Source organism: Microtus oregoni, unplaced genomic scaffold (genome assembly GCF_018167655.1).
Source record: "Microtus oregoni isolate MIOR12 unplaced genomic scaffold, Mior012 000008F_ref0000371, whole genome shotgun sequence".
Taxonomy (NCBI): domain Eukaryota; kingdom Metazoa; phylum Chordata; class Mammalia; order Rodentia; family Cricetidae; genus Microtus; species Microtus oregoni.
In genome coordinates, this window is record NW_024543067.1 from 37,287,435 (window position 1) to 37,312,470 (window position 25,036).

Genomic DNA, 25,036 nt, shown 5'->3' on the forward strand with positions numbered 1-25,036 from the left:
CAAGATGCAATTTGAGGCACTAAAATATGGCTAACGCTGGACCATTGCTTGTGTCCTCTCGAGGAGTCTGCCTGCTTACTTGGGAGAGTTTCTCTATGTGATTCTTCTTTGTGGAGCCCACAATCAAACTTCCAGGCATATCTTCCTTTCCCTGCATGCCTCTTAGCCTCTTAAACCTTGTGCTTTGGGCTATATTAAAATATCTTGAGGCTACTGGAGAAATGGCTTGGCAGTTAAGAGCAAGGGCTGCTCTTTCAGAGGACCCAGGTTAAATTCCCCAGAACCCATATGGTGGCTCACAACCATTTATAGATGACCTGTAGAACTCCAGTTCTAAGAACAAGATAACCTCTTCTGGCCTCCACAGGCACCAGGCACACACATGGTGCACAGACATGCAATACAGGCAGGCAAAACCATACACACACAGAGTAATAAAATAATAATAAATTTTTTCAAAAAATATATTGAGACAGGCGGTGGTGGCTCTCACCTTTAATCCCAGCTCTTGGAAGGCAGAGGTGAGGTGAGTGGATCCCCAGAAGACCGGAAGATGGGATCCCCTGGGACTGGGGCTACAACTCCCAGTGCAACGTTTCGGAAAAGTTTTTGTGCCCCAATAAACCTCTCTGTCAATTCAGTAATCCAAATCAAACCATGTTAAACCGAATTAGAAAAAGCCCAGGTTTAATAAATATCAACGCTCCCGGGTGGCCTCCAGCTCCCCAGAGAAGAGTCCAGGATGAAAGACCAGAAAACCACATGTTTGTTCTCTGTGATACTGTTTAAATACCCTGTGGGAGTGGTCTTGAGCATCTCTGGGGAGGGGTCACCATTTGGCGGGCTTTCTCTGAGGTGGAGTCTGGACTGAGGCAACTCCCAGGGAAGGGAGCTTGGGATGGAACTTCCACCCAAACATTCCAGACTCTTTGGATATATGGATGCCAGGGGCTGGGGTGACACTTCCACCCAGTTTCTACCTCCCTGGAGGCAGAACAAAAAGGGCAACATCTCATTGGCAAGACATCAAGAAAGCCACCATATCTGGTCCCATCCTCCCAGTCTTCTAGCAATTTGTACTATCAAGTTCCCTGGGGGCCACTCCACTTCATGCTGCTGTAATACAAAGCCCAAGGCTGTCCTTCGCCAGTCATTACAGAGATGCAAATCAAAACTGTACAGGTGGGCTGGAGAGATGGCTCAGTGGTTAAGAGCATTGCTTGCTCTTCCAAAGGTCCTGAGTTCAATTCCCAGCAACCACATGGTGGCTCACAACCATCTGTAATGAGGTCTGGTGCCCTCTTCTGGCCTGCAGACATATACACGGACAGAATACTGTATACATAATAAATAAATATTAAAAAAAAAACTGTACAGGTGTCCCACCTCACCCAGTCAGAACGGCAGCCATAAGAGAAAGAAATAAGAAGCCAGCGTGCTGGCACACACCTTAATCCCAACACTAGGAAGGCAGAAGCAAGTGGATCTCTGTGAGTTCAAGGCCAGCCTTGTCTACAGAGTGAGTTCTAGGATAGCCACGGCTGTTAAACAAAGAAACCCTGCCTTGAAAACAAATTTTTTTTAAAAAAAAATTAATTTAAAATGAAAAAAAGAAATAAGAGCAATTGAGGACTTGCTGCCAATCCTGACAATTTAAGTTTGACCCACATGGTAGAAAGAGAGAACCAACTCTACAAGTTGTCCTCCAACCTCTACATGTGTGCATGACATGTGTAAATACACACACACACACACACACACACACACACAATTTCTAAAGCTTTAAAGTGCAAAGCCAGCGTGGTGGCACACAGCTTCAATCCCAGCCCATGGGCAGCAGAGGCGTGAGGATCTCTTTGAGTCCAAAGCCAGCCTGGTCTACAAAATGGGTTCCAGGACATCCAGGACTGTTATATAGAGAAAGCTTGTCTCCAAAAAAAAAAAAAAATTGAGGTAGAGAAAAGAGGTCTATTTGTCTCAGATCTGGAGGCTAAATGGCATAGCACCTGCATCTGTTAGACTCTAGTCAGACCCTCATGGTGGTGGCTGCAGGAGCGGGCGCTTGAAGTGGGCATGTGGGGAACAGAGCTCAGGGTAAGTTAGGGAGTCCCAGGATGCAGAAGGCATACCTGCTCTTTACATAACATGCTTGCAGGGTGAGATGGTGCAGGCTTTTAGTCCCCGTACTCCAGAGGCAGAGGCTAGCAGAATTCTTGTGTGTTCAGGACCAGCCTGGTCTACATAGTAAGCTCTAGGCTAGTTGGGGGTACATGTAAGAGCCTGTCTCAAAATAAAGTGTATGTGTGCGCGTGCACACACACATACTCACACTCACTTAGAACAACAATAAACCTAACCATACCCTCGTGGGAAGTAAGCAGGATCCCATAACTGCTCTCATGCTAGTCCTCTGAAGGAGTAGCAGGTGCTCTTTACTGAGCTTCCTCTCAGCATCCACTAAGCCCTGCCCTTTAAAGGTTCCACTACCTCTTGACCAAGCTTCCAACATTTAAACTTTGGTTAGGGGAGCAGGGAAAGATACATCAAATTTAGATCCTGGTGTGGTTTTTGCTTCCCAGAGCTAAACCCTGAAGATGTGTTTTTGGGAGGCTAGTGAGATGCTTCACTTGATGAAGAGCCTGCTTCTTAAACATGAGGACCTGAATTCAGATGCCAGCACCACAAGAAAGCCTGAGTGTGGTGGAGACGGGCAGATTCCCTAGCCAAACTGAGCCTCCATTCTCTGCACTTGGTTGATTTGGCTTTTGAGCACAGTGAGAGACACTGCCTCAAACACAGTGAAAACACTCAGGATCAGCCTCTGTCAACATGCATGTTGACATGTGCACACACCTACACTAACAAGTATTCACAACACACAACATACCATGTACCACACACACAACACAACACACACACAATACAACACAGAACAGACAGCACAGCACTACACAAAGCGCTGAGCATAGCACACACAATAGAATACACGGCACACATCACACAAAATACACCACGAACAGGACACGACCCAACATACCACTCACAAAAACTCACCACACATGCAAAGCCCCACGTGCACACAGCTTTTTTAACCTGCACTTTTGTTGTTTGGTTTCAAGACAGGGTAGCCTATAGCCCAGACTGGACTGGGGCTTGCTTTGTAATCAAATATGGCCTTAAACTCCAGATCCTCCTGCTTCTGCCTCCCAGAAAATATTTAGGGTACTTCCTGATGACAAGAGCCTCCTCCATTGTGCAGCCTGTGGCCCACCTGCCCCCGCCACACACCAGAAACACCCTTTAATTTAATACCTTCTGGCTGGAGCTCTGGGTAAACTCAGCACTGAGCTAAGTTCTCTGACTCCTTTCTTCCTTGAATGCTCTCTTCTCTCTCTCTCTCTCTCTCTCTCTCTCTCTCTCTCTCTCTCTCACACACACACACACACACACACACACACATTGGCATTTAAAATGTTTTAATAACTTAGGACTTTTCATGACAATGAGACAACCTGCTCCTGGCAGCACCAATCTACTTCAAGAGAAGATGGGCACTAAAGAGGCTCCTTATGGAGTTGGTTAGCCATCTGGGCAAGAAACTGCTCTTGCCTGGACTTCTTCACTGGACATAAAGAACCCGCAAAGAAATGACTGCTGAACTTGCCTAAAGGTGAGACCATCCTTCAGGGTTCCTGCTTCATGGAAGAGTCTCCCAGACATTCTGCAGGACACATAAGAAAGTGACTGACAAACTGTCAATATAGGTGAAACTGTCTTTAAAATTTCCTGCTCCATGAAAAAGTCTGCTGGATACTATGGGCCTGTAGGCTAAAGATGGATACCTCAATGGTACAGAAGAACTTGGGGCGACTGTTCAGGCAGTGAGATGTCTCTGTCAATTCTAAAGTTTTGGAAGTTGCTTACAATGAACTTATTGTTTACTTAGGTAAATTATATCTTTCTGGAGTCTTTGATGGAGTTGAGAAATTTATAGTTATAGTTATAATTTTTCTTAGATATGATAATATGTAATTTTACTATGTTAAAGTTAAAACCTTCTTTTTATTTAAACAGAAACAAGGAGGTGATGTGGGATTCCCCTCTGTATGCTGTGAATATCATTGGTTAATAAAGGAACTGCTTTGGGCCTATAGCAGAGCTATAGCAGAAAAGAGCTACGCAGGGAAAACTAAACTTAATGCTGGGAGAAAGGAGGCAGAGTCAGGGAGAAGCCATATAGCCCTGCCAGAGCCAGATGGGACTTATGTGGCGATACACAGATTACTCGAAATGGGTTAAATTAAAATGTAAGAGCTAGCCTATAAGAAGTTAGAGCTAATAGGCCAAGCAGTAATTTAATTAATACAGTTTTTTTGTGATTATTTCGGGGGTCTGGGCACCAGGAACCAACAAGCGGCTCCTTACTACACTCAGTCAGTAGACTTTACTGCAGAACCACGAAAACCTGAGTTCAGTCCTCAACACTCACATAAAAAACTGTGTGTGCCTGACACTCTCCTCTTATGTCAGCACTGGGGAAGCATAGACAGGGGTCCCCAGGTCTCAGTCTAAAGACAGCCTAGCTGTGGGAACTCCAGGTTACAGAGGGACCCCATCTAAAAAGAAAAGAAAAGTCTTGTCTTGCTAGGAACAAGGGGTTCAGCAGAAGAGGGAGAAGGTAAAAGGGGCACACATGATAAAATATGTTATATGCATAAATGAAACTGTCAAAGAAAAGCTAAAAAATAAATGAAGCGACCATCTCCATGTTTGTGCTCACACCTTCACACCCCAGCCCCACGTGTGTGCACCTAAAAATTCAAGAACAAACAAGCTCTAAGAGGGTCTAGGAGATGGCTTGGTGGACAGAAGGGCTTGCCCTATATGCACAAGGACTCTGGGCTCCAATCCACAGCACCCAGTAAAAAACTGGGCCTGTGGCCCTAGCATGTAGGGGCTGAGACGGGCAGATCCAGAGAGTTCACTGGCCAGGCAGCCTCTCTCAGTCTAGTGATTGGTCTTGTCTCGAGGAAATAACCTGGGGAGCAAGAGAGGAGGCCATCTCATATCTTAGGTGCAGCAGGCAGGTGCATGCATTGCACACCCACACACCGTACATATGCACAAAATACACATCACATGCACACAAGCCAGGACAGGCAAGATGGCTCACTGAGTAAACAGACTCTCCTCCAAACCCAGTCACCTGAATCTGATCCCCAAGACCCTCACGGTAGAAAGAGAACAGATCCTGCAAGTTGTTCCCTGACGGCTACATGCCATGGACATGAATGAGCCGCCAGTCACAAAATAAATAAAATGTAAAAAATAAACAAAATTTAGGGTCTGGCACGATGGGGCATGACTTAATCCCGGCACTGGGAGCACAGACAGGTGGATCTCTGTGAGTTCAAGCTCAGCCTGGTCTGCACAGAGAGATCCAGGTTAGTCTCAATAATAATAATAATAATAATAATAATAATAATAATAAAGTAAGGAAGAAAAAGAAGACTTAAATCTAAGATCCGTGATTAACAAGAGCACACGTGCACAGGTAGTTTACACAGATCGTGCACTGGCAGGGAGTACACACACACACACACACACACACACACACGCTAACACCCTCTGACACACAAGCAGCCGCCCCAGAGGCGTGGGAATGAGCTTGGGAGAAGGGGCAGCCAGGATGACTCAGGAGGCCTCAGCGGGGGCAGAGGAGGAAAGGAGGGTGGGCGGGAGGCCAGAGCATGTGCTTCCCATCACAGGCCTGGGAATTGAGGGCCGAGCTGGCGGGACAAGCAGACCCAGTAAAGCTTCCTGGCTCTGCCAAGACAGGAAACAGAGCCCTCATCTGTGGTCACATGGAACTCGGAACTAGGCTTAGAAACGGAGCAGTTCCCACCCTTGAGGAGCCAGACTTCTGCCCCTCCTCACGCTCATTTCCACTCCTGCAGTCATTCAGAATGGGTTTGCCAAAGACGAAAGTGCTGTTCAGTTAGGAGAGGCTAAACTGCCTGCCCAAGGTCACACAGCTATAGAGGGCTGGAGTTAGGATCCCACGTCACGCGAGGATGCAATCCGGGCTCCACCCACAAGGTGCCACACCTGGTGGCAAGGCTTAGCCCCAGCTCTGCCTGCGCTGCTGGTCTGTGGTCAGCTGGGTGTGGTGCCGCAGGGTGTCATCCCAGCGCAAGCAGAAGCATGAAGATCTTGAGGCCCTGTGTAGCGCCCCCCTGGTCTACACAGCCAGACCCTGCCTCAACTACAGCAGCACGGGGCCTGTAGTTTAGTGGCTAGAGCACTTCCCTAAGACACACGAAACCCTGGGTTCTGGTCCCAGCAACATGGGAAGCACTGTGGCGAGCCTTGCCGGCCGTTCTCACACCTGGGACTTGGGGAGTTAACCAGCATCCTTTTATTTTATTTGGGGGTTGGAGTTTAGACCAAGTTTCACGGATAGCTCAGGCTAGCCTTAAATTTGTTGTTGAAGTCACGTGTTACATGAGATTTTGTTAAAAACTCAAGAAAGGAAGGGGGAGGGAAGCAAGAACAAAATAAGACCGAGAACCAGAAAGGGAAGAAAGGAAGACCGGGTGCGGGTAGTGGCTCTGTGGACAAGAGTTATCTTAGGTGCTATCAGTTCTGAGTTCAGAGCTCCAGGAACCACACTTAAAAACAGGCCAAGTGTGATCCGATGCACTTGTAATTCCAGCACCGTGGGGGATGAAGATGGGGAATCACCGGAGCTTGCTGTGTTAGCTCCAAATTCAATTGAGACCCTGTCTGATGTGTAGAGGGTGAAGAGAGGGCCCTTGACGTCCATCCTCCTCCGGTCTTCCTGCATGAACAAGGGCACACACACATTCACGGTCCACATAAAATTGCAGAAAGCAAGCAGGAAAGTGAGGGGGTACGGGGAGAGGAGGAATGATAGGAAGAAAGAAATAGCCAAACTTAATTTCAATAAATAAATAATATAAAAGCACAGGTCTGGGCTGCTGCGACAGCAAGCATGAGCTGAAGGTGTCTAGTTCTGAATCAATGTGTGCGTCCTGCTCTGATGCAGCCCTGTGTGCCCACGTGCACAATCCCCCGCTGGGCATCTCCGCAAGTGGCTCCCAGTGGCAGCCCAGGTAGCCCCTTGCTGGCCTCGGCACCCTCAACTGGGAACAAGTGCTATCCGCACTTGCTGAGGAAATGAAGTGATTAGAGCTACTGAATATGCAAATCAGCTGGGGGCTTTCCCAGTAGCCACCTGAGTGCTGGCCATGATGCTGGGTAAACTGAGCTGAGCCCAGACTGGAATTCCCTTCTTACACCTTTGTCAATTAACCTGAAATTTACAGGGTCGAGTTGCTCATTCATTAACAAGCTCCTGGCTAATTAAAGCATCCTCATTAAGCTATATCCTAATCATCGCTTCTCTCCAAAAGGCAAGCCTAGGGGTATGGAGAGTGGAACAGCAAAACCAAGGAAGATCTGTACCCAGACCCTGAACCATGGGAATGGAGATCTGGCTTAATGGGTAGAGAGCTTGTCTAGCACACACAAGACTCAGTCCTGTCTCTGGCTCTGTATAAACCTAGACCTGGCGGCTTCCGAATGTAACCCAGCCCCCAGGAAGTAGAAACAGGAAGATCAGGAGTTCAAAGATATCTTTAGCTACATAGTGAGTTTGAGATCAACCTGGGCTATATAGAACTCTATCTAGAAAGACAGTGTGTACATGGGGCATGGCAACTTCCCATCTTTGACTCAGTTTCCTTCCCTGATTTTTTGTGGACTATACGAATTAAAGAGAGAATGTGGGCTAGGACTGTAGCTCACTGGGTAGAGAACTTGTGTAGCCTGTAAAACCCAGGGGGTACATCCCCAGCACTGTATAACACCACAGGGAGACAGGAGTATGCTGTGGGAGCTCCTTCTGCTCCTTCAGCCAATAGCCTTTAAGATGCCAGCCCACTTGGGTGTGGTCTCTTATACTATAAATGTAGCTGTAGAGCCTGTGCTCGCTTTCTTGCTTCTGGCTCTCATTTCCGGCTGCTAGACTCTGTTCCTCTTCCCCATTTGTGCAGAGGACTGTGATCTAGGACAGTGATCTGTGAGTCTCCCCTAAATAAATAACCCTTTATTATACGTAATTCTGAACTTGTGTGAGATTATTTTGTATCCTCCGCCATCATTTGGCACCCAAATATGGGGAACATCACACTTTTGGGATCAGTCCACCAGCCACATGTTGGGCACTGACTGTCCCACCCATGGCTTTAGTGGGCCCTTGGATTCAGCAGGCTGCTCAGCGCTCCCTGACTCACACTACTGCCTGTGACCCCTGTGGTGCACACAGTCTGCAACTCGTACTGATGGAAAACTTAGGGTTTTCTCTTTATCCTGAGCACCAACTCTCGGAATAGTTTGATCGCCTTAATAACTGCTCTTAGTTTGTTAAACAAAACATATTTTTCAGTACCTAAGTAAGCAACACATGCTGTTTGCTGCTGCTAGCATCTCTTGGCCACGTGGCTGCAACTGTCACACCTGCAGGCCGATAACAATTATTACACCTACTCCAATTCATTGTAATTGCCTTACGACAGGTAAGATCTGAAAAACTGATCTGGAAAAATCACTGATAACATCCAGGAGTTCAATAATTATTTTGCTTATTATGGAAGGTATTGTACAAGACTTACGCTTTTTTCCTTCCTTTTATTTGATTCTAGGAATTAGCTTTGTTTTCAATATTATCTCATTAAAAAACGCTTTTTTCCTTCCTTTTATTTGATTCTAGGAATTAGCTTTGTTTTCAATATTATCTCATTAAAAAATAATCCCAGCACTCAGAGTCAGAGGCAAGTGGGTCTCTGTAAGTTCTAGGTCAGCCTGGCCTAAAGAATGAGTCTAGGTAAGCCAAGGCTACACAGAGAACCCCTATCTCAAAAAATAAGAAAATAAAGGCAACAACAATAAAAATCCCAAAGAGTATGTGTGATATGTCGAGGCCAGCTGAGGTATTTAGTTTTGCTTCTTGTTTGTGTGTTGGCAGGTTTACGTGTGTATTCATGCACAGTATGAAGTCCAGAGGACATTTACTGTCATTCCTCAGTTCCTCATCTTGCTTTCTGCGACTGGGTCTCTCATTGCACTGGAGACTGCCAAGCAGGGTAAGCTGGCTGGCCATCAAGTCCCAGGGATCCATCTGTCTCTACCTCCTGGGCTCTGAGGTTACAAGCACATGCCACCATGTCTGGCTGCTTCTCACCTGACTTCTGGAAATCCAGTGGAGTTCCTCATGCTTGTAATCCAAGCACTGTACTGACTAAGCTAGGACTTGAACTGCTTTTTGTTTTATTGAGATAGGATCTCATGGAGCTAGGGCTGGCCCCAAACCAAATATGCAGCTGAGAATTATATTGGAGTCCTGATCTTCCTACTTCCATCACCCAAGTGCTGGGGTAACAAGCAAGTACCAGGACATCTGGTTCATCCCATGCTGAGAATGGAACCAGTCTTCATGCGTGCTAGGCAAGTTCTTTGCCAGCTGAGTCCTGGCTCCAGGAAATTTCTTTATCATTATTCCCTAAACAATGACTACTCAGACAACATTTACACTGTCTCGGGTATTAGAGGCATGATTTATTCATCTGCATTTATTTATTTGTGGGGCAGGGAATGAAACCCAGAGTCTTACATATGGCAGGCAGGTAAGTGCTCTACCGTGGAGCCACGCCCCCCACCCCTCATTGTACAGTGGGGAATTCAAGATAGAGGCTCTGTCCATGAGTCTGTGCCTAACCCTTAAAAAAAGTATTTCTTTTTTAGGATTGAAGAGATGACTCAGCAGTTAAGAGCACCGACTTTTCTTCCAATGGACCTGGGTTCATTTCTCAACACCCACATGGTGGCTTACAGCCACCTCCAGCTCTAGTCCCAGGGGATCAATCACCCTCTTCTGGCCTGCTGTGGGCACTGCATGAACATGGTATGCAGATACACAAGCAGTTTAAACACCCCCAGCACGCACATGCACGCACCCGCACTTGTGCAGGCACACACACACACAACTATTGTTTTTTGAGACAGAATCTCATTGTGTATCTCTGCTAGCCTGGAACTCACTAGAATGACTAGACCAGCTTTTAACGCAGAGGTCCACCTGCCTCTACCTCCCAAGTGCTGGAATTAAAGGCATGAACCACCACCGCCTGGCTGCCAACAAAAGTTTTAATTGCACCTACTCAATTGTGGTATGCGTGGGTTTACAGAAGTGAGGAGGGCCAAGGACAACTTGCAGGAACTGCTTCTCTCCTTCCACCAAGTGTGCTCCAGAGACTGAGCTCAGGTCATCGAGTTCAGCAGCAAGCCTTTACCCACAGTCACTCCGGTCCTTTAACTGATGGATATAAAACGTCCAGCAGAGGTGGGTCTTTAGCCACAGAGCATAGGGAGTCTTTTTAGGGATGGAGATTTTTTTCTGGGGTGATGTGAATACCCTAAAATTGTGGTGATGGGAGGACAAGTCTGGTTTTACTAAAAACCACTTGATTGTATACCTTAAACAAGTAAATTACATGCTATGTAAATTACAACTCCAAAAGGCTGTTTTTTTTTTTTTTAAAAAAAAGACAGACCAATATCTATCCCTTAAGTCCCTCCAAACCCACCTTTGTCTCAGCAGGGTCTATATTGAGTCCCGAGCTGCCCACACTAGCCCAAGTCCCTGCAGCCTCCACAGAGGCACATCCCTACGGGGAGATCAGTCTCTGTCACTGAGATAGTACGTGCTATGTGGCCCAGACTGATATCAAAATTGTAATCCTCCTGCCTTGGTCTCCTTAGCAGGCCCTCAGACCTCAGCACAACTAATGACATGTTACAGGCATCATTCTGACCTTAAAACCCAGCATGTACACTTGACAAGATAGGACAAAGACCTAACCCATAAAAGACCTGGACCACAGTCCCGGGAACCTAAATGCACTAACCTTGCTTTCTGGCTGTCATAGCTCTGCTCTTGCTAACTGTACTTGATAGCTCACGTGTGTCAAACAGGATGTGGATTTTGTGTGTAGAAAAGCAACAACAACAAGAACCCAGAACTGTGAGGATCCGGGGAATGTGATATTGGCAAGTTACCAGTGCAGCTGCCTCCGGGACTGTGTGGCTTGGTTGTGAATTCCACTCGTGTGATGTGTGTGTGTGCGCAAAGGACAACCCTGTGGAGTCAGTTCTCTCTTCCCACCTCTGTATGGGTCCCAGGAATCAGGCTCAGGTTCTGAGCTTGCAGTACGTTAAGTGCCTTGGCCAGCTGATCCGTCTCTCCAGTCTCCCGATTCTACTCTTTCCCACCTGCCACTCCCCCTACAACTCAAACCCCTCCTCAATCTACAGCCTCGGGCTCACTCAATATAGAGGAAGTCGATTTCCAACTCGGAGCATCTCTCGTTGGCACTTTTGTTTGTTTTTTTGGTTTTTGAGACTGGGCTTCTCTGTGTTGCTCTGGCTGTCCTGGAACTAACTCTGTAGACCAGGCTGGCCTCAAACTCAGAGATCCCCCTGCCTCTGCCTCCTGAGTGCTTGGATTAAAGGCGTGAGCACCACTGCCTGGCACACTTTTTTTTTTTTTTTTTGAGGTAATAGACTTGAAACCCAGAACCTTCCACATGCCAGGTAAGCTGCAGCCTTGCCCTCGGTTTCAGGTGAATTCACCCAGCTGCTGGTTTCTAACCTCAACTCATAGCAAACTTCAACTCCTCATTCAATTCTTTCCGCTCCAGACTCTCCCCAAACTGTCGCTCAAATCAAACACTGCTCCTTTCGCCTCCGGCTGTCACCATCTCCAATGGGAACCTCTGGATCGTCCTCCCAGGCAAGCTGAAGGCCTACTGTCAACACGGCGACTGAGGCTGTTACAGTGCTGGCCCAGCATGCGTGAGGGTCCATTCGCAGCAGGGTGTTACCCGGCAGTGGAGGTGCCTGCCTGTGTGTGATCCCAGCCCTGGGGAGGTGGAGACAGAGAGATCAGGGTTCAAGGTCATCCTTGGCTGTATTAATGATTTCAAGGCAGTCTAGGCTACAGGACTGTCTTTGAAGAAAAAAAAAAGAGAGAGAGGACATTTTCAACTTCTACAGTTGGTCCCTGGATGTTTGGATCTTTTTTTGTTTTGTTTTTGGCTCTTTGAGAGGGTCTCTCTATGTAGCCCTCCTGGAACTTGCTACGTAGACCAGGCAGACCTCACACTCAGAGATCCTCCTGCCTCTGCCTCCCAAGAACAGGGATTAAAGGAATGCATCACCATCCCTGGCCTGGTTTAAATCTTACAGTTTTATTTTTACATTTATTATTGGGAGGAAAGAGACACATGCCCATGGAGTCAGAGGGCAACTTGCAGGAGTTGGTTCTCTGTCCACATGTGATTTCTGGGGACTGAACTCAGGCACCAGCTCCAAGGGCAGCACTTCTAGCTGCTAACCCATCTTGCCAGCCCCATGGCTTGAATCTTAAATATCCCTGGAAGCAAGCCAGGCATGGTGGCCCAGGCCTCTAATCCCAGCACTCAGAAGGTGGATTCTGTGAGTGCAAGGCCAGCCTGGTCTACAGACTGAGTTCCAGGACAGCCAGGACTGTTATACAGAGAAAGTCTATCCCGCAATACCCCCCCCACACACACACACACAAAAGAAAGGTCTCTCAAAGCCTCATACGTTGACGGTGATATCAGAAAAAGTCCAGGTGGGGCTAGTGAAGGAATTGGGTCTTTGGGGGAACTCTTGAAAGGGTCCCAAAGATCTGTCTTCTTCCTTCCCCTCATGATCTCTGATTCCTGTGAGGTGAACAGCTGTACCCCACTGTGCTCCCATCATGTGCTCCCCACCATGCTCCCCGTGTGCTCCACATGTGCTCCCACCGTGTGCTCCACATGTGCTCCCCGTGTGCTCCACATGTGCTCCCACCGTGTGTTCCACATGTGCTCCCCCGTGTGCTCCACATGTGCTCCCCACCATGCTCCCCGTGTGCTCCACATGTGCTCCCACTGTGTGCTCCACATGTGCTCCCCATGTGCTCCACATGTGCTCCCACCGTGTGCTCCACATGTGCTCCCCGTGTGTTCCACATGTGCTCCCACCGTGTGTTCCACATGTGCTCCCACTGTGTGCTCCACATGTGCTCCCACCGTGTGCTCCACATGTGCTCCCCCCGTGTGCTCCACATGTGCTCCCCGTGTGCTCCACATGTGCTCCCACCGTGTGCTCCACATGTGCTCCCTGTGTGCTCCACATGTGCTCCCTGTGTGCTCCACATGTGCTCCCACTGTGTGCTCCACCATGCTCCCGTGGTGTGCTCCACCGTGTGCTCCATCATGTTCCCACCATGTGCTCCACCATATGCTCCCTCGTGTGCTCCACCATGCTCCTGTAGTGTGCTCCCCTATGTGCTCCCCATGTGCTCCTCCGTGTGCTCCACCATGTGCTCCATCATGTTCCCACCATGTGCTCCTCCGCATGCTGCATTGTGTGCTCCTCCGTGTGCTCCACCGTGTGTTCCACATGTGCTCCACCGTGTGCTCCCCCATGTGCTCCTCCGTGTGCTCCCTTATGTGCTCCACATGTGCTCCCCGTGTGCTCCACATGTGCTCCCCCGTGTGCTCCCTTATGTGCTCCACATGTGCTCCTCCGTGTGCTCCACCGTGTGCTCCCCCATGTGCTCCTCCGTGTGCTGCACCGTGTGCTCCCCCATGTGCTCCTCCGTGTGCTCCACCATGTGCTCCACATGTGCTCCTCCGTGTGCTCCTCCACTGTTTCTCTCTGCTTCACCTCAGCTCCAAAGTGCTGGGGCCATCCGCACACACCAAGAAGCTCCCAAAGCACAGGCTTAACCCACCTCCTCCGTTTGTCCTCCTCAGACTGAAAGCTGACTAGACCAGGTCCATGGTTAACAGGCCCGTGGCTTCTATGATGCATGACATTCAGAAGACCTTCCTAAATAATTAAGACAGGTGGCCAAGGACTGGGGGCATTGCTTGGTAAAGTGCTTGTTTCACGAGTACACAGACCTCGGCTCAGAACCAGAACCAAGGTGAAAAGGCCAAGTGTGGTGGCGTGTGTTTGTAATACTAGTGACAGGAGCAGACACAGGCCAGCCAGGCTAAGCTGCTTGGCAAATGTTAGGCCAATAAGGGACTTTGTCTTAAAAACTGAAGGGGTGGAGGGAGAGACAAGGGGGGGGGATGGGAAAGAGAAAGAGAGAGGAAGGAAGGAGGGAGGGAGGGAGCAAGGGAGGCAGGAAGGGGAAGGAAGGAAGAAAGGAAGGAAGGAGGAAGGAAGAAGGAAGGAAGGAAGGAAGGAAGAAAGGAAGGAAAGAAAGAAAGAAGGAAGGAAGGAAAGAAAGAAAGAAGGAAGGAAGGAAAGGGGAAGTTAGTTAAGCCAGAGATGGCTTAGCAGGTATGGTGTTTGCACCAAGTCTCAGGACCCAAATTCAATCTCTGAAACCCATTTGGTGGAAAGGAGAGAACTCATGCAAGTTGTCCTCTGTCCTCCACACACGCAAACATGCTCTGTCCTCCACACACACGTGCTCTGTCCTCCACACACACACACACGTGCTCTGTCCTCCACACGCACAAACATGCTCTGTCCTCCACACACACACACACACACACGTGCTCTGTCCTCCACACGCACACACACGTGCTCTGTCCTCCACACGCACACACACGTGCTCTGTCCTCCACACACACACACACACACGTGCTCTGTCCTCCACACACACACACACGTGCTCTGTCCTCCACACACACACACACGTGCTCTGTCCTCCACACACACACACACGTGCTCTGTCCTCCACACACACACACACACACGTGCTCTGTCCTCCACACACACACACACGTGCTCTGTCCTCCACACACACACACACGTGCTCTGTCCTCCACACGCACACACACGTGCTCTGTCCTCCACACGCACACACACACACACACACACACGTGCTCTGTCCTCCACACACACACACACACGTGCTCTGTCCTCCACACACACACACACACACACACACACACACGTGCTCTGTCCTCCACACACACACACACACACACACGTGCTCTGTCCTACACACACACACACACACACACACACACGTGCTCTGTCCTCCACACACATATTGTCACATGGTACCACCACCCCCAACAAGTGAAACTTTTTAAAGCGGAAAAAAGACAAAAAGAGCACAGTTTCTTGGTTTATTCTCGAGATGCCGATCTGCCCTGTGACCTGGGGAGGAGGGCTGCATGATGGGTGAGGGAGGGTAGAGCTCCTTCTGGAATCTCATTGTATCCCAGACTTCCTTCACAAGGAAGCAGATTAAATAGACCACAAACCATTCATTCCCTTTTCATACAGTTCCCAGTTATGAACAGGCCAGCACCATATAGGATCCTGATTTGTGCCCAACATCTCTGTCCCCAGAATGCTTGGGGGCATAGGAGTGGGGCGGGGTGGGGAGAGGAGAGTGTGCAGAGCTTCATCAAGGGAGCAGAAGGCAGGCACATCTCAGGGGAGGGAAGTCCCACTCTGATCTTGCTTTACCTCCCTCTCCAGAAAGAATGGGAATGAACGGGAAGGGTCCCAGCCAAGGATCGGGAGGTAGCCAGTGCTTCACTGTGGGAAGGGATAGCACCAAGAGGTATGGCGGCACGGATGAGGGGCGGGGTGGAGAGGCGGGGGCGGGGCTTCATCAGCTCTGAGTTAAAGCTCACTGCACAAAAGTCTGGGGAGGCAGTGGGTGGGTGGATGGAGGGGGAAAGAACCAGCATACAGTTGGTTATGCCACCTGGATGAATAGAAGAGCGCTGGGCTCGCCACCCTCACCTCTCCCCCCAAAAGGGAGAAAGACCAGGCAGAGACCCTGGACCCAGAGTCCCTGGTGATAAATAGAATGAATGGCCTCAAAGCCTCAGCACCAAGGAGCCCCACGTGGGCTCCCTTCAGCTTCCTTTCCGCCTCCAAAGCTCAGCTCCCAAAGCAGATGGGGCCAAGTTCAAACCCAAACTTCTGGTTCGTCTGGCCAAAGTCAATGGCAGCCACATCCCACAGAGGCAGAAAACCCGCATGAGAAGAGCTGAATTCAAAGAGCGTCTTCGCCTGTCCCTTCCGGAGCTGGCCATGAGAGGGCATGGAGGGTGAGTTAGAGCAAGAGTGAGCGGAGATTTCCCCACTCCACCCTAGCCCCCACCCCCACCCCAGCTCCATGGCCTTACCCGGCAGCCATCATGGGAGACCTTGACCGTAGCTGCTTGTGTCTGGTTGAAGGACAATTCTTCCCAGTTGGTCCCTTGGAAGCGGATGGAGCGCACGTAGTCACCAGCAGCTTCGTCCAGCCAGGCCACTGAGTTCTGGCAGGAGTAAGTGAACCTCTGGTGGGCGGCGGCACTCAGCAGCTTCAGGAAGGTCAACTGAACCACATTCACCGGGGAGCCATCGGCATCCACGTAGGAGAACTGTGTGGGGCAAGGTAGGGTGAAGGGCTCCTTCAGTGCACACTCCTGCTGAGGGACGCACCTCCCAGACCAGTCCACTGGGGCACCGCACTTCTACCAAGTCTCAGGTAGCCCAAACTGGTCTTGAATTCCTGATGAAGCTGAAGATGACCTTGAACTCCTGAAGTTCTGGTTCATGAAGTACTAGCAATGGAGTCCAGGGCTTTGTAGGTAAGTGCATGTCCTTATCCATCTACCCTCTTTATCTCACCTCCCACCTCAAATTCCCACACCAGTTCCCCCAAATTCTCATGTCACCCTTCAAGTCAGCCTTTGGCCACCCACCTTCTTGCCCCGGCGGAAGGTGCTGTACCAGTCCCCAGGCTTCTCTCTGGACCAGGAGGCCAGTTTCACCTGAGGGAGGATGGAAAGGTCATTGGGCACCCCCTCTGCTTCCTCACACTGGACATCGTGGATCACAGAGGCCATAGGCAGTGCCCACAATAAGCACGGGAGCTGGGGGATGGCTCCACAGCACCCTCACTACCCACACATTCTCTGTGGGCAGAACCCAGGCCCTGCCCATGCTCAAGTAGAGGGGACAGAAGGCTTGGTACTGCTGGGGAGTGGAGCCTGGGCCTGAGCATGCTCTTTAAGCTTCGGGGATGAAACCGACCCACCCCACCCCACCCCTGTGCACGCTTGGCAAGCAGTGGGGCTGGAACCCGCAGCTCATGATGCTGGCCAAGTACTCTAACGCTGAAGAGCTCCCTTGCCTTGAGGTTTGGATTTAGGGCCTCTACTGCAGATATTATTTGACACAGTCAGGGGAACATGCGACATTTGAAGGCAGGATAAGGTCCCACAAGTGGCCAAGGGTGGAGGAGGTGAGAGAGAGACAGGATGGTTTCCGTCACTCACCGTCTCAAACTTCTTGTCTGGATAGAGACAGGTCTCACCTCCCGCAGTGAAGTTACAGAAAACCTTGAAGGCATCCTGTGAGCAGCCCTGATTGGGGTCAATCCAGTAGTCTCCTGCCGCAGAGCCAGACCCCATGCGTCAGTGGATATGGATGTTGAAACATTTGCTTGCCCTTCCGGGGGGTGGGGAAGGGGGACCTAGACCTCACCATCTGGCAGGTGTGGGTGGTTGCGTTGAAGCTCATGGCATATGAGGCCTGGGTGCTCAGCAGTGCCAGGAGGTCGCTGCAACTGCTCCAGCTCCAAACTCAGTGAATTGAGAGAGGCCACCACCTCCTCCAGGCCACCTTCCAGGGTATCCGGGGTATCTGACACTGAGCGGCGCCTTCTCAGGCCATGTAGCTCCGCAGGGGGACCCTGGACCCAGGAGGGAGTGGGAATGGAGGAGAGTAAGACTCAGATAGATGGGCAGAGAAGAAGATAGACATGGGAGGCAGAGAGATTCAGAAGAGGAAAGGGGGGGCAAGAAGAGGGGAAGATGAGGGGAGGATGGGGGAGGAGCAGCAGAGAATGAAAGAAGTGAAATAGATGTTGAGACAGAGATGGGTAAAAAAAAAATGGAGGTGCAGGGAGGGAGAGGTGGGATGGAGCAGACCCAAGGGAGAAAAGCCCAGGTCAAAGCCCCACAAATGGCCCCACCAGGACTGCCTCAACCCCCAAGCCCAGACTGGGTATATGTTTGTTTTGAGACAGGGTCTCGTGGACCCCAGGCTGGCCTCAAACCCACTATAGCTGAGGACAACAGTGAACTCCTGATCCTCCTGTCTCCACCCCAGTGCTGGGCCGACAGGTGTGCACGCCGCCCACCACTCCTCCCGACTTTCAAGGAACACTGGGCTGGGGCACCCATTAGGAACACCCCAAGCCCAATTTCTCTTTCAGATTCTGGGAACTCACCGGGGGGCCAGGAGGACCTGCTGGTCCAGTGTCTCCACGAGGACCAATGGAGCCCTATGGGAGAGACCACTTTGGAATGAATCCTGTCTATGGAGACCTGGTTTTGTTAACATGAATACATGCATGGGCAACATGCACACACATATATACATGCGCACATACACAGAGAAACACGTGCACACATATACATCTGAACACATGGATTCATTTGCACACTAGTGTATGCAAACACACCCACACATATGCACCTACATACACATGCATGCATATACAACTGTGCATGCACCCATGTAGACATGTAGACGTGCATATACATTCTCTAGAAGACCCCCCCAAGCCCATAGACATAGCCTCCCACATTAAACTCCCCGTTACAGTCCCCCCCTCCAGTTTCCCCAACACAGTCCCCCTCAGTCTTGACCCACAACCCCCGCCCCCGCTTTTTTTTTTTTCCTGAGACAGGGTTTCTCAGTAGCTATGAAGCCTGTCCTGGAACTCGCTCTGTAGCCCAGGCCGGTCTTGAATTCACAGAGTTCTGCCTGCCTCTGCCTCCCGAGTGCTGGGATTAAAGGCGTCACCACACATTCCCCCTTTAAACCAGGCCCCTTGAACATTTTTCTCCCTGTCTAGGGCAGAGTACACACATGTACACATGTGTGCGTACATTTGCATATATGCATACATACAAGGCCCAGGAGAGGTTCCCGGTGTCCTGCACTAAACCTAAGCTGTGTGTTCCCTTCCCTTGTCTCTGAAATCAACACTCAGCATCTCCTGCAAGCCGCAAGTCAGCAGAACTCCTTCCTTTTACAGCACCTCAGACTCCCAGAATGCAACAGTAGGGGCTGAAGAGAGGATGATTGAACCACTGAACAGAGGAAGGGGGCTGGGAGGGTGAGGTGGAGGGGGGCGGGGAGCTGGGACGTGGAGACCCAGAGGAGCAGTGTCACTCACCGGGGACCCCTTGGAGCCCTTCTGTCCCGGAGGGCCCTGTGGGAAGAGGTAGGGAATGCTGAGGTGCCAACCCTGTCCATCACGGTGACCCCTCCATCCCACCAACACCCCACACTCACCACCACACCTGGGGAACCAGGATGTCCTAATGAGCCAACCGGACCAGGAAGACCCTGGAGAAGGGATACTGGGATCAGCCTTATTACCCGGATATCTTTCTATCCCCTCAAAAGAATGCCTGAAGTCATACACAGACCCCCAACTCTTCTAAAAGGTCCTCCAGTACCCAGACATCGCTTCCTACATGACAGTCCCAGTTAGAGGCTCCCAACCCCCCAAACACAGCTCCCCATTCCATATCCCCCACCCTTCAAACCACTCCCTTTGAACACTTTGTCTCTGCCCAGGACAGGGCACACACTCACGGTGTCTCCCTGAGGGCCTGGAGGGCCCTGCACTCCTGGCAACCCCTGATCGCCTTTCTCACCAGCCTCCCCTGAAGGACCAACAAGGCCTATGAGCCCGATGTGGCCCTGAAAGAAAAAAGTACACCATGCGGACATGTTGGGAAATTTTTTCTCCTGGAGCCTTGGAAGGGATGAGTTGGAGGGCAGTAAATGCCCAGTTCTCCCAGCCCTCTGGCCAGAGCAGGAGGTAAAGGTGAGGGAGATGTGGGGGACAGCAGAGAGAGCCAGGCTTACCTTTTCCCCCTTGAGGCCAGCATCTCCCTTCAGCCCTGGGAGGCCAGGGGGGCCCTGGGAAAAGATGAGGTTCAGCTTGAGAGTCCTTGAAAACTTGGGAAGGGAAGGTACGCCAGGGAGCCACCTGGTTCTCAAATGCAACTGATCAGGGCGGCAACCACGGGACAGTCAGAAGACGGGAGGGGCAGTAAGAAAAATGGGGGTGGAGGGAGGATGGCTGGGGATGCCAGGGGTCAAGATCAGCAGGAGCAGTCAGTGGAGGACATCAAGGGGGGGGTCGGTGGAGGACACTAGGGGGGTCAGTGGAGGACACCAGGGGGGTCAGTGGAGAGTACCAAGGGGGGTCAGCGGAGGACACCAGGGGGTCAGTGGAGGACACCAGGGGGGTCAGTGGAGAGTACCAAGGGGGGTCAGTGGAGGACACCAGGGGGGGTCAGTGGAGGACACCAGGGGGGGTCAGTGGAGGATATCAGGGGGGTCAGTGGAGAGTACCAAGGGGGGTCAGTGGAGGACACCAGGGGGGTCAGTGGAGGACACCAGGGGGGTCAGTGGAGGACACCAGGGGGGTCAGTGGAGGGCACCAGGGGGGTCAGTGGAGAGTACCAAGGGGGTTCAATGGAGGACACCAGGGGGGTCAGTGGAAGACACCAGGGAGGTCAGTGGAGGACACCAAGGGGAGGTCAGTGGAGGGCACCAAGGGGGGGTTGATGTAAGGGGTGAGTACAGGGCAGCGGTGTGAAGGCTTGGTGTGTGCGGTCAGTTAGAACGGTAGTCAGTATGGACAGATGGATGCAGTGAGGGGTTCGCCTGTACCATCAGCACTACTGACCACTCAGTGTCTCTCGATGACAAGTGTGGCTTTCAGGGCTGTGGTCACAAGGAACAAGGATAGAGAAGTCTCTTACCAGGGGCCCTGGAGGGCCTATCAGCCCAGGAGGTCCCAGGAGGCCTGGTTCACCCTGAGGAGGAGACAGAACAGGGTGTCCAGTGTGAACATTTCATCATCCCCAGGGTTGGCTCCTCAGCTGGGATGAAGCCCTAAGCCACAAGCCCTGTCCCTGCTGTCCCCTCCCCATTTTTTACACTGCTTACCACAGGACCAGGGATCCCTGGAAGACCGTCAGGCCCAAGCCGTCCAGGAGGCCCTCGAGCCCCAGTGGGGCCTGTCTTGCCTGGGGGCCCATCAGGACCAGCATCTCCCTGAAATGGACAGAGTGCGGAAGGCAGTCTCAGGAGACTGCCTGCTGCCAGCTGGAGCCTCACAGGGGAGTGCTCTGGTCAGGCAGCACGAGGACCCTTCCCAAGCGGGTACTCACTTTGGCTCCTTTCTCTCCCTCTTTGCCTTCTGGACCCATGCGGCCGGGGGAACCCTGAGGAAGAAAAGTGTGAGGGTCGGTGTGGAACCCCAGGTTTATATTAAGAGTGGGTGTGTGGGCTGGCTAGTTGGCAAGGCAGGTCAGACATTGCCTGAGACTCACATGGTAGAAGGAGAGAATGGACTCCCATAAACTGTCCTCAGACTCCACATATAACTCTGTGACACACACACACACACACACACACACTAAATAGCAAATAAGTAAGCAAATTAATTAATATAGCTCCAAAAATTATAAGCGTGGGGGGTATGTGTGGAGAGGGGGTTCTCGCATGGCCTAACATGAGGTTGATGTGAGACCCGTGGGCAGTAGATCATTGCTTACCCTCTTACCAGGGAGCCCACGGGCCCCAGGCTCCCCTGAAGCTCCAGGTGGCCCCTGTCCAGTCAAGAGAAAGCACAACATCAACTCACAGCTGACAGCAGTCCCACAGACACCGTTCAGCACCACCCACCTCCCTGCCCTAACCACTCACAATCATGGGGTCCACAGATGCCATAGGCACCCCACTCTCCCATCACCAGATCTATACCATCCCAAATCCCCACTCACCGGTGCCCCAACATCACCAGCATCTCCCTTCTCCCCTGGGGGGCCATCGATTCCCTAGGGAGGGGAGACAGTGGGAGAGTCTTAGGTAGATGTAGTCGAGGTGGGACTGGAGAAGCAGTTGGTCATTCGTGCCTCTAAGCTTGTCCAGGGGATGGGGAAGATGGAGACACATTTAGGGAACATATTGGGCTGCAGGGAGAACTTTCACCCACCGGAATGCCAGGATCTCCTGGGGGTCCTAGATCTCCAGGGAGTCCTGTGGGACCCTAGAAGAGAAAATGCTTACTGATCACATCTCAGAATGAGCAAGGAGTCATTCCTTCACCCACACCCAGCTGATGTCCCCAGAGCAGCTGCAGGGAACATGCTACAAACAAACCACGAAATGAAGGCAGTAAAGTGTTTGCTGCATGCATAAAAGACGAAGCTTGGGGCCAGCAGAAGGGCTCTGCTTCTCCATTATATTTCCATGTTTTGTTCATTCATTCATTCATTTATTCATTGTTTTATCTATTCATTCAGCCTTTATCTGGGTGGCTCAGAGAATTAGAAAACAGGCAGAGGAGGGGCTGCCGAGACGGCTCAGTGTTTGACAGCATCAGCTGCTCTCCAGAGGAACAGGATTCCATTCCCAGCACCCACAGGTTGGCTCACACCCAGCAACAACCTCTTCTGACCTGTGCACACATGGTGCACAGACAGACGTGTAGGCAAAACTCCCATACACATAAATGTTTTGAAAAAGAAAAATAAAAACAAGTAGGAGAAGGGATGCCGGCCTATCTTTGGGATAAGGCTTTAACATGCTAAGGTCTCACAGCCTCTGTTCTGTCTCCTCCAGGACTTACCATGCTCCCCTTAGCGCCGTCCTCTCCAGGGGGTCCCTTCTTGCCTGGAGGTCCAGCAGCCCCTGATGGACCTGAGTCCCCCTTTTCGCCTATTTCGCCTTTGGGCCCCTTTGTAGAAGCACAAGTCAGAAGTGAAAGGTCAGAGTGGCATGGTCTCCTCAGGGAGCAATGAGGAGGGCATCTTGGAGAAGGACAACTGCCTTGGAAGCCCAGTGACCTGGGTTCAGTCCCCAGAACCCACAGTAGAAGAGAACTGACCTCCACATATGTGCTACACTCTAACACAGTAATAACTATAATATAGACATTTTTAAAGATTAGCAGGACTGGAAAGTGTCCCAGTGATTAAGAGCACATACTACTGTTGCAGAGGACCCAAAATTAGCTCCTAGCACCCACGTCCGGGAGATCACAACCACCTATCACTCCAGCTGCAGGGGAATCTGATGCCAGAGAACTAGAACTATCTGAGTCAGGGACGATGACCAGGTCAGCCATTGGTCTACCCTAGTCCCTGTGCTGCCCCTGGGTGCATTAGATAATGGTCCCCCTTTGGGCAACTCTTCCCCCAATTCAAGGCTTGTCACTTGGGTTTAAGCCCCTAGCTGTCTCCTCAGACCTGCACCCTTGCACAGTGGGCAAGTTATGGGACAGTACATAGACTCCCTGAGATCTTCTGGGAGTGTGGGGCGTCTTTCATCAAGATAACCATAAATGTCTGGGGCCGGGGTACTCTAAGAATCGCCTGGAGGTCATGGTAGCCTGACATGCTTGCTCAAGGTCAGCAGTTCCCTGTGTACACGACAATGTTCTATAGAGACTCACAGGGATGCCAGGAACTCCTGGGGGTCCTGCGTCTCCAGTATCCCCTGGTTCACCCTGTGAAAGGCAAAGAAAACAGGAAGCAGGGAGGAGGATCCCCATGCAGCCTTGTCCCCACCATCCCAGGCAGGCTCAAGCTCTTCTCTTACCTTCTCACCCACAGCACCAGGCTGCCCCACTCCTCCAGGCAGCCCTGGGGAGCCCTGGAGATACAAGGGGAGTGTGAGCCACTAGAAGTGTGGCCAACCCATAGAGACATTCTGCCCATCCCAGAATTCTCCTCACCTCTGATCCACTGGGCCCAGGCGGACCCCGAGGGCCTGGAGCTCCATGGGGACCCTGTCAAAGAACCAAACACTGCGCAGTGAACCCCATGATTCCACCAGAAAGGTTACAGTAGCCACAAACAGCCTATACGATGTGTATAACCCTTAAGATGACAGTGCACCATGCTGTGAGCTTCCAGATGGGTCAGTGCTCACTCCCGTCCCTCCCCATCTTCCATACCCCCCAGGAAGTCCATACCATGGATCCCACATCTCCAACCTCGCCCTTCTCCCCAGGAGGGCCCGGCAGTCCCTGTGAAACAAAGAGTCAAACAAACTGTAGTACAGACAGCTGGTGAGATGGCCTATTTGGTCAAGCACCCCCTGAATAAGTGAGCGGGCCTGAGTCAGGATCCCTAGAGGACAGACACAGCAGAGCTTGCCTGTAACCCCAGGGCAGAGACAGGAGGACCCCTGGAGCTTGTTGGTGACCAGTGGCCAAATCAAGAAGCTCCGGATTCAATGAAAGGCATAGTCTCAAAAATAAGGTAAGGAGGGCCGTTGAAAGGGCTCAGTAGATAAAGGTCTTGCCACCAAGCCTGATGCCTGCGTTTGATCCCTGAGACCCACATGGTGGAAGGAGAACTAACTCCTGCAAGTTGTCCTCTGACCACCACACACAATGCTAAAACAAACGGAGAACAGTAGAGGAAACACACAGGGTCAGCCTCCTCCCCCACGCGTACATGTGAGCACACACACACACACACACACAATGCTAAAACAAACGGAGAACAGTAGAGGAAACACACAGGGTCAGCCTCCTCCCCCACACGTACATGTGAGCACACACACACACACACAATGCTAAAACAAACGGAGAACAGTAGAGGAAACACACAGGGTCAGCCTCCTCCCCCACACGTACATGTGAGCACACACACACACACACACAATGCTAAAACAAACGGAGAACAGTAGAGGAAACACACAGGGTCAGCCTCCTCCCCAACACGTACATGCACTTTTTTTTTTGTTGTTTTGTTTTGTTTTTGAGACAGGGTTTCTCTGTAGTTTTGGAGCTTGCCCTGGAACTAGCTCTTGTAGACCAGGCTGGCCTTGAACTCACAGAGATCTGCCTGTCTCTGCCTCCTGA

The 25,036-nt window shown here is 51.1% G+C and overlaps 1 protein-coding gene across 2 annotated transcripts in view; it reads right to left on the minus strand.

The window, feature by feature from the left end:
- Window positions 1-15,237: 15,237 nt before the first annotated feature.
- The window catches only part of Col5a3 (collagen type V alpha 3 chain), a 48,211-nt gene continuing 38,412 nt past the window's right edge, over window positions 15,238-25,036 (minus strand). For both annotated transcript variants that reach the window (XM_041657566.1, XM_041657565.1), the window contains exons 47-67: window positions 24,140-24,193; window positions 23,900-23,953; window positions 23,764-23,817; window positions 23,618-23,671; window positions 22,793-22,900; window positions 22,157-22,210; window positions 21,945-21,998; window positions 21,717-21,770; window positions 21,330-21,383; window positions 21,106-21,213; window positions 20,919-20,972; window positions 20,014-20,067; window positions 19,738-19,845; window positions 19,432-19,485; window positions 19,313-19,348; window positions 18,359-18,412; window positions 17,611-17,818; window positions 17,403-17,515; window positions 16,827-16,895; window positions 16,263-16,502; window positions 15,238-16,161 (exon numbers count right to left, since the gene is read on the minus strand). In XM_041657566.1, the coding sequence (XP_041513500.1) occupies window positions 16,015-16,161; window positions 16,263-16,502; window positions 16,827-16,895; window positions 17,403-17,515; window positions 17,611-17,818; window positions 18,359-18,412; window positions 19,313-19,348; window positions 19,432-19,485; window positions 19,738-19,845; window positions 20,014-20,067; window positions 20,919-20,972; window positions 21,106-21,213; window positions 21,330-21,383; window positions 21,717-21,770; window positions 21,945-21,998; window positions 22,157-22,210; window positions 22,793-22,900; window positions 23,618-23,671; window positions 23,764-23,817; window positions 23,900-23,953; window positions 24,140-24,193 (1,785 nt within the window). In that variant the 3' untranslated portion in view covers window positions 15,238-16,014. The remainder of the gene's footprint in view (window positions 16,162-16,262; window positions 16,503-16,826; window positions 16,896-17,402; window positions 17,516-17,610; window positions 17,819-18,358; window positions 18,413-19,312; window positions 19,349-19,431; window positions 19,486-19,737; window positions 19,846-20,013; window positions 20,068-20,918; window positions 20,973-21,105; window positions 21,214-21,329; window positions 21,384-21,716; window positions 21,771-21,944; window positions 21,999-22,156; window positions 22,211-22,792; window positions 22,901-23,617; window positions 23,672-23,763; window positions 23,818-23,899; window positions 23,954-24,139; window positions 24,194-25,036) is intronic.